This window comes from Phoenix dactylifera, chromosome 12, assembly GCF_051530095.1.
Source record: "Phoenix dactylifera cultivar Ajwa chromosome 12, Ajwa_hap1_PhDact_Kaust_v1.1, whole genome shotgun sequence".
NCBI lineage: Eukaryota > Viridiplantae > Streptophyta > Magnoliopsida > Arecales > Arecaceae > Phoenix > Phoenix dactylifera.
The window spans coordinates 25,853,754-25,862,825 of NC_143201.1; the positions used below are offsets into that span (position 1 = coordinate 25,853,754).

The 9,072-nt window shown below is 38.5% G+C and overlaps 1 protein-coding gene across 1 annotated transcript; it reads left to right on the plus strand.

Annotated features, from left to right (window-relative positions):
- Positions 1–6,822: 6,822 nt before the first annotated feature.
- On the plus strand, positions 6,823–8,751 carry LOC103701359 (ethylene-responsive transcription factor CRF2). Its single transcript, XM_008783399.6, has 2 exons — positions 6,823–7,074; positions 7,461–8,751. The coding sequence occupies exon 2, from the start codon at positions 7,487–7,489 to the stop codon at positions 8,504–8,506; it is 1,020 nt and encodes a 339-aa protein (XP_008781621.4). The 5' UTR covers positions 6,823–7,074; positions 7,461–7,486; the 3' UTR covers positions 8,507–8,751.
- The last annotated feature ends 321 nt before the right edge of the window (positions 8,752–9,072 follow it).

Below are 9,072 nucleotides of genomic sequence, written 5' to 3' on the forward strand. Positions count from 1 at the left end.
TGTACATTGTCCATTACTATCTGTAGCAGTGATAAAATCAAGAAAAACCACAATGTCCAGCACCATAATAGAGAAATTTAGTGTATAACTCCATTTTTATTATAAATTAAGCAACGAATTTTAATGATGTCCAAGTAGAAACTCCTACCATTAATATTTATGTCAATGATACCTGAACCTTACACAAACTGAATTTTCATTGCAGAAAATTCTATAATTAATATTGACCATGTCCGATTGGATATGTTCTTCTCATTTTTCTAATTATTTTCAAAATATAATATAATAATATAATAAATTATAATAAATATAAAATTTCAATAGTTAAACTTCTGTTGCATATAAGTAATAAACTTTAATACTTACTTAATATTTGATGCATATTAGACAATAAACTTTAATTAATGATGGTCAACACGTCAACTTCCATATCTACATAATGAATAAAGAACTCTATACAAGGTAAGTGGCTGAGTAGCAACTTCCATCATTAATATCTTCACGATCAATAAAGAATTTTGCATAAGTTGAGCCTCTATGTAGAAACAATCATTATAATGGATTCATAAGATATATATATATATATATATATATATATATATATATATATATATATATATATATATATAGCAGCATAAGATGGAAAAGAGGTGACACAAACCACGCTTCAGATTTAGATGATAAGGCTACAAGAAGGATCTTGCTTATTATAGAAGATAAATGAAGCCAAGCTGGACGATATGCACTTGCACGTGTGAACGCTGGACTCTGCTCGGTCGCACGAACCGAACACCAAGGATTCTCCTGTCACGATAAATTATTACGAGTGAAGGAGGGAGTGGGGTTTGTTGCTTAGTTGAAAAAAAGGCAAAAAAAAAAACATCTAGGGCCTGATGCGCCATTGACTTATCCTTAATGTGGCTCTTAGGGACTCGCCATGAACAGGCTTAAAATAAAAGGCCAAAACAAAAAAAGGGTGCTTGCAAGGACTGTCCCACTCGGAGCCGCAGGACATGGCCGCGGCCTTTGGGGTTCCTCCAAGACCCACCGATTTTGTCGAAATTGGTGATTTTCCCGACCTGTCCGTTGTGCCTGGTCGTCTGCATCGCCGCGCCTCGGCATCTTCATTTTATATTGCATGGGGTTTTGGTGTTTGATTTGCCTTCGTTTCTCCATGCTCCACTGGTCTTTTCCCTCCCACTTCCACTTGGGATCTAAATCCTACAAACCCAATCTTTTGTCCACACAATTTTTCATAGGTGGTACTGTCGAGCATATACAAGCTTCTTCTAATGAAAAAAAATATATGAAGAGATGTCCATGAGTCGAGGTCTCGAGTCATATGATTATATATTAGTTAATGGACTGGGATTGGACCTCCTGTTCCATTAATCTCTCTAATATTGGTCGTAATTTTCATATCTTTACTGATATCAAGATAATATAACTTCTAGGGTTATACTTTCCTCCAGTCCACCATCCCAAAGTGTTTTGCAAATCCCTAATCCATTATGCATCAATACATTCAACGTCTAGACTGTACGGAATGATTCCAAAAGTAAAATGGTCTTTGATATGTCTATGGTTGGGATTAGATTTAACTATGTGGTTCCACCTAACTTCTTGTAAACAATCGAGACTGGCTCTATTAAGCAATAAGCTAAGAAGTCCTGAGGCTAGTATGCCATGTTTTAGTTGGGAAAAGTGGATGCCATTATTGCAAATATCCAACAAATCAATTTGTAGGTTTACACTTTATCATTTAAAGAAAAAAAAGTAGCCAAGCTTTTGGTGTCATAGGATCTGGAAGGATCAGATGTATGCAGTCTTACGCTTTATTTTTTGTTTGTTTGTCAAAAACCATTTATTTATTGTATAATTGGAGAGAACAAGTCATTATGATGGTGAGGTCATGTTGAGTTCCCTCGTCTTGTTAATTGGCTTAGTTAGATCTGGTAACTATTCCCAATAATCTCATAATAATCCTTGCTTATTTTAAGAATTATTCTTGTAGAAGAGCAAAATAAATGTATAGATTAGAATCTTGTTTCATGCTCTATATATATCTGTGCAATTAAGTTCCTTTAACGTTTAGTGGTAATGTTTGGTTCAAATTGCGATACACACTAATGGTTATGGAGTTCAATATTCTACGTCCACTAATTGCACCACTGCAATTGGCATCTTTGACCGTTTGAAGAACTTTAATCCTCTGGATCCAAGTTGTAGGAATTTCTTATATCTTCTTGGATATATGGCTAATATCACTGGATACTTTATTTCTTATGATCCTCATGTTGCATCGCCAATTGTAACTGTCCTCCCTTATTGATAGATATAAAATTGAATTTGTAAATATAGGATCCAAATCTAAGCCTGCTTACAAAGGCATCATGTAAAAATATCGACAATCTTTCGTGTGTTTATATAGAGCACTATTTAATATAGGAGAGCTACATTAGGTACCAATTTTCAGTTGAGACTAATATATGAATTATCATGTTGTTGTTACACCGTTAATGAAAACCCACTTGAAGATCAAAAAACCATTTATTCAAAAGAAACTAAAATAAAAATCAATAAAACTATAATAGAATTCGTTGATGACACCGAAAGACCATTAAAAGGTCAAGGCCCGTGTAATCTTGTAAAGTGCGGTCAAAAATGTTTACATGGTAATTTTTTAGTTGTTATTTCTTATCATGATTTTGGTCTAGTGATAACCTTGAGTTAAATGTGAATGGTATATATACCTATGAAATCGTATTAATGTTAATCCAAAACAACTTACGTGTCAGCTGGAGTGTTCACCGTGTACTTTTTTTTTTTTTGTATACCTCGGTAATTCATATCCGACGCGCATGAGTACATCCAAAAGGTCAAAATAAAAAATTGACAGGAAAAAAACAGATTGGAGACTTTCTTAGAAAAATTTTCTGAATGATGCACAAAATAGAAAGCAATCGAATCAGTAGATAATAAATATGAGCGGCCTGAAAAGGTTTTTTTAGAAAAATTTTCTGAATGATGTACAGAATAGAAAGCAATCCAATCAGCTGATGATAAATATGAGTGGAAAGCAATCAAGTCATCAGATGATAAATATGAGTGGTCTGAAAAGAAGCAAACTCTGGTTTGCCAAAAAGAATCTTAGGAGCAAATGACTTTGAATCATTGAGTGCGAGGAGGGCCCCAAGAGACCGGGAGGGGCGAGCGCGCGGGGGGAAGAACAAAGGCCGGGCGGCTCCCTTTGTTTCATGCGCCAACGAAGGTAACATTCTTTTCAGCCTTGGCCTTCTGAGAAAAAAAGGACGTACAGCATACTATAAATTCCTTATATAAATACATCCATGCCAGTCTTATGAAAAAATTTCCACTAAATTGAGAAGGAATAAAAAAGATAGACTCCCATAATATAGCTGATGTAATTGGCTGCATAAATTGTCATCTTATCGACTGTACTTTTTGCCTCTCTAAAGAGATATGTCATGTGGAAAAAATCTAGACTGGTTGCCAACCGGCTCAGCTTTCATCTCACGCAACCTAGCAAACCTCCAAGCCTTCTTGGGCCCATCCATTTCTGGCCTAAGCAACGCTCACAATCTTATGTGGCTGGCCATTAATTGTCTAAATTAATCTTATGTGACCTATATGCTAGGATTTATTAGTTCTCTAAAGCCACTATTTCTTGCTAAGGACTTTGCTTTTCCCCCGCATTAAGGTCACATTTAGCTAGATTTTCTAGACGAAAGTGCCCTTGTACTACAGGCTTATAGGTCAGTGGACCATGGCCTTGGTCAGCTCAATAATGATAAATTAAATATCTAAATATCCCTACTTCTATGATCCTGATGTCATCCAATCTTGCCAATGGCCTTGTGTTTGATGCGTGATATCTACATAATTTTGAAATGAGCCTCCAATCATCTGCAGTTGCTTGATTACAATTATAACCATCTTTGTCATGGTTCCACATACTATGAGAAGCTGTCATCTTCTTTGATCTTGGTAAATTGACATGGCAGTACACAAGGAGTTTGGATTGGCTCCTGTTCCCCAAATAACCAAATGCATGCAATTAGGCATCCATTAGAAACTACTTAAATGGGTTCTAACATTGCTGATTATGAGGTGGTCTTCTCATTTGTTTATACACCTATCTTTGATTAGCAAGATCTTCTTATCTATGGAAATCAAGGTTTTAACTTAATACACCTAATTAGGATTAAGTATGGAAAGATCTTGCCTGTGGTCTAGAAAAATCCAGCTTAACCTAATTATACATGAATTATGCAGATTATGTCAAATCGGTGGACCAATTTATGTTCAGCAAATTACATTACAAGTCCAACTAGGCTACAAAGGTTTATATTATATATAGGTCGAGATTTCCAATATTCTATTGCTTTGTGCAACATTAAGCTGGTCTCGACCCAACTAATTGTATCGCCTAATATTAATCTTAGGCCATTCATCATATGCTATTTTTTTTTTTTGAAAAGAAAATAATTTGATCATAGACTGGCCAGTCTCTAGAGCCTTATCTATTCTCTCTATTTTTATTTTTATTTTTGGTAGAATAAGGAGCTTTGGGCCATTCATCAAATACTTTTCTTTTACTACTTGGGCAAGAAGGCGGACCTACCAGCTGGAGGCAGCCCCCACCCAATGGTTGCTGGCTCTAAAGTCACTTCTCGAACGGAATGCTAGATTACCTTGTATCGGACGGCCAGAGATTTGCGGCACCACTATTCCAGGGATGCGTATAACATGTCGCGTTCGTCTGGACAGAAAACTTTTGGAAGGGATTAATATAATCGTGTTACAGTCGCATTTCTCTTCACCTACCCCTAAAGTTTATTGGTAAATATAATCAAAACCATCCATATATGGTTCGATTCTGAGGCAGCATATCGCCATTAATTTCTCCAAGTTTTTAGCCACCACAATGCTTATGGTAAATTCCAGTCAAACTTACCCCAATGGCCTTGGTAAGTTGGCACACACCTCATAAGCCCCCAATATGCATTGTATTGTAATGTTTTAACGTTTTTATTTTTATTTATTGAGTTTATTATATACATATAATTATTGGGAATCTTTACATTAGCCAGAGTTACCGTTACGGACTCAACGGAGGTCAAAAAAACAAAAAAGGTTGATAGGCCCACCCACAGCTGTAAAACATTAAAACAAGGGGTTGGATTAAGAATAGTGCAGTGAGCCAGTGACTTTGGGGACATTGGCTTTTAAAATTCGATTAATTTTGACTGTCTTATGCTTGTTTAGCTGGTTGGCTCGCCTTGCAATAGAATGCTTGTCGTATGTATGTATATATGTATGCTATTTGAAGAGATTGATCAACCAGTAAGTTCATCAATCAAGATTCCTTTTCAATGTGGCTTTTAAGATAATCATGTCCAAAAATTTGATGCTTCCATATGAAAATATAATTAAACGGTTTGTGAATGATATTAGAAATTTTGATATTTTTAAAATTTAGGGTCTCCTCCGCCAATACCATAATACAAATAGCTTCCAAAGGTCGAGCCAATTCTATATAGTATAGTTTCTCAACAATGATTCAAATTTCACCAACCAAACTGACAATATATGGCTTTCAAATGCTTGAACTTTTTGAATATTCTTTTCCCCATATTCACATTATTCCTTTGAAGTACATGGAATATGATTTGGAGTTATTCGTGATCTCATGATTATGCAAGCCAATCTAGTACGAGCAATTTTTTTCTTGTGCAATGTACAAAAATTTTAATTTCTATATTAATATAGAATTCTAATAGGAAGTTAGTATACTTGAAGATATGTTCTGTTAAATATTATAACTGCTATATAAGTAGCATTTCTAGAGGGTGGGCATTGGTAACATGAATGTCCTAAGTTCGAAATATGCAAATGGTGTCCCTGCAAGAGGGGTAAGACCTTGTCCAATTGACCTTTCTAGACTCCGCAGTGGTGAGAAAATCAAGTACTGGGGACGCTCTTATAGGAGTAACACTTATGCTTATTGACAGCAATTCAAACATATATAATTAACAGACTAAATTTATTTAATTTATTTGAATTTTCATTGGTACTCACTCACAATATCAAAGCCTGCAAGGAGATAATTTATCTCTAAGTCCATGGAGGCAAATATTTATGAAATCCAACATTATCGTTTCCTATCTTGGTCACTTTATCTCAACAATTTAAACATAACTTGCAAATTGCAAGGGAAGAAAATTCTTTGAATTGAGAGATTAATAGAAAATTATTAGAGGGTGGACTTTAGCGCAATAGTAAAATTGCTCTATTTGTGATATGAATATTATAGATTCAAAACATGAAAGTAGCTTTTCTATAAGGATATAACTCATCGACGGTTCGAAATATAGAAATAAGCTTTATGACCTTTATGTAGACAGGTTTTTTATATCAAGCAGCCTTGTGTATTGGCTGCAGGGATAAAGCTAGTCATGAGTTTGAGACAGAGAAATATTCAATTAGTTGGCAAATACCAATAACATCTCTAAATGAAGGATTTGGCACAGAAGCATTGGCTGCTTTTTTATTAATAGAAAATACCACCAATTACCAAAGTTTTAATCCGTGAACCAAGGATTTGACCATCAAGGAAGGCGCCCCAAGGGCCCAAATGAAATCAAGATTCCTAACAAAAAATATATTGCGGGAAACGGCCAGGGGCAAACTGAGAATAGAGAAAGCGGGCAAAATAATTTAGGGAATAAAATAAATGCCGGGTTTTCCGATTTCGGCATCTTGCGGTCCTATAAAACACAGCAAGTCTTGATGTCCCCAGCCTCCAGCATAACTCTCTCCAATTTCTCTCTTTCAACGCCGTTCTCTCTGGAGCTCTTCCTTTCACCTCCATCTCTTTTATCTTTTCATTCCTCTTCCTCCCTCATCTCTTTCCCTTTTTTTTCCCCTTCTCTTGGTCTCTTTTATACGGATTGCACTATAAGTTTGTGCTTTTTTTGTTTCCCTGAAGGATAGTGCTATGGTGACCGCTCAGCCATAACTCGCTGGTGTTTGTCTCATATTGATTTTGAGGTAACAATTTAATTCTTCAGTTTTTTTTGGCAGTAAATTTTTTTTTTTTGTTAGGCCCTGCTTTTCTGGAAATTTTTTTTGCCTTTTTCCCTTTCTCCCCTCCCCTCTCCTACTCTGACTTCTCTCTCCCTGTTTCCGTGGAGATTTATGATCTATATTGCATCCGTTGTCTTTTTGGACATGAATTCGTATTCGTTTTCGTCTCTTTTCTTCTAGCTTTTCCATGAAATTTCACTGTTTCCCTTGGCAATCACTACTTTATCTCTTTTAACCCTCTTTATTCCCCCGTAGATATCAGGAATCCTCTTTTTCCGTTCTTACCATGACCTTTACTTAAAAAAATGATTTTTTTCTGATTTTTGTTGGGTTACGGTGGATTATGACAGATGCAAAAAGAATAGATTTTCAAGCGATGGACAGGATGTATTCGTCGCCGGTTAAGAGAACGGAGCACGTTGACGTGACTCCAAAGCCGCGGCCGCGCTCAAGATCCAGCTCCGGCGAACCGACCAAGTTGGCGGACCGGAGGATGGTGCGTATCTTTTGCGACGACTACGAGGCCACCGACTCTTCCGGCGACGAAGACGAGTGCTGTTACCTCCGCCGCCGCGTGAAGCGCTATGTCCAGGAGATTAGGTTCGAGGACCGCCCTGCCAAGGGCGCCGCTTCCGCCGCGGGCGACAAGGGGAGATCCGGGAAGGTAGGCGGAAAGAAGAAGAAGCCGGTCCTTGGAACCTCCGGGGACCAGCCTGGCTCGCCGGTGGCCCCGAGGTTCCGTGGCGTCCGCCGCCGGCCGTGGGGGAAGTACGCCGCGGAGATCCGCGATCCTCGGCGGCGTGTCCGTCTGTGGCTCGGCACGTACAATACTGCCGAGGAGGCCGCCAAGGTGTACGACACCGCCGCCATCCAGCTCCGCGGCCCCGATGCCACCACCAACTTCTCTACTCGCTCAGTCGCCACTTCCGCCGCCGCTCCCACCCAGCCTTCTCCTCCGACTAAGAACCTTTCCGACGGCACGGTCTCCGGCGGGTACGACTCCGGTGAGGAGTCACCCAATCTCTCCTCTCCAACCTCCGTCCTCTGCGGTTTCTCATCCTCCTCCGCAAAGAAGTCGGAGGCGAACGACGCCCAAGAACAGCAGCAAACTCCGACTAAAGTCTCGGACGAGAAGGCAAGTATTCTCCCCGCCAGTATTAGTTTACCGGACGAGTTTCGGGACTTCATGTCATTCGACGAGGTGCCACTAATCGACTTCGACGTGCCGGAGCCTGCATTCTTCGCGGACTCGGCGGAGATCGGCTTCTTCACCAGCGACATGAGCGATGTCATGCTGAGCTCCGATTTAAACCTCGGCTCAATAACATGGCAGGAAGATGATTATTTTCAAGATATTGGTGATTTATTTCCAATCGATCCTCTCCCTGCCGCTTAAAACTTTTGGAGAAACAGAGAGAGTCTCAGGACGCCAATTAATCGGCTGATTTTTTTAAAAAAAATTTAACTGTGAGGAGAGAGACAGTAGCTTTTCTATTTTTTATTAATTTATTTTTTGTTTTTAAATCTTTCCCTTGAATATCGAGTGAGGTAACTGTAACGGAACGGATTTTGTGATATTTTATTATCTTACTTATATTTTTATTATTAATATATAAGAATTTTGTCTGCGTTAAAAATAAAGATTTTTTTTTGGCATTGGGTTTGATGGATATGGCTGACTGCACACGTGTCTACATTTAACGGGTCTTTAGCTCTGTTTTCTTTTGTTCCCCCGCGAGGGGCCTTTCCTCTTCCGGAGCATCACGTACTCCAGGAGCCTTGCATCGTTAAAAAGATTTGGGCTAAGACTTGGAAAGCGAAAGGTGTAATTTTTTTTATGTATCTTGGCTTTCTTAAAGTAAATTTCGGCAACAGTTGGTCATTGGATGGTGTGATTGGAGGAGCTGGATTTGTGATCATGGACCATCTTGGTAGAGTGATTACAGCAGAAGAACGGTGTAC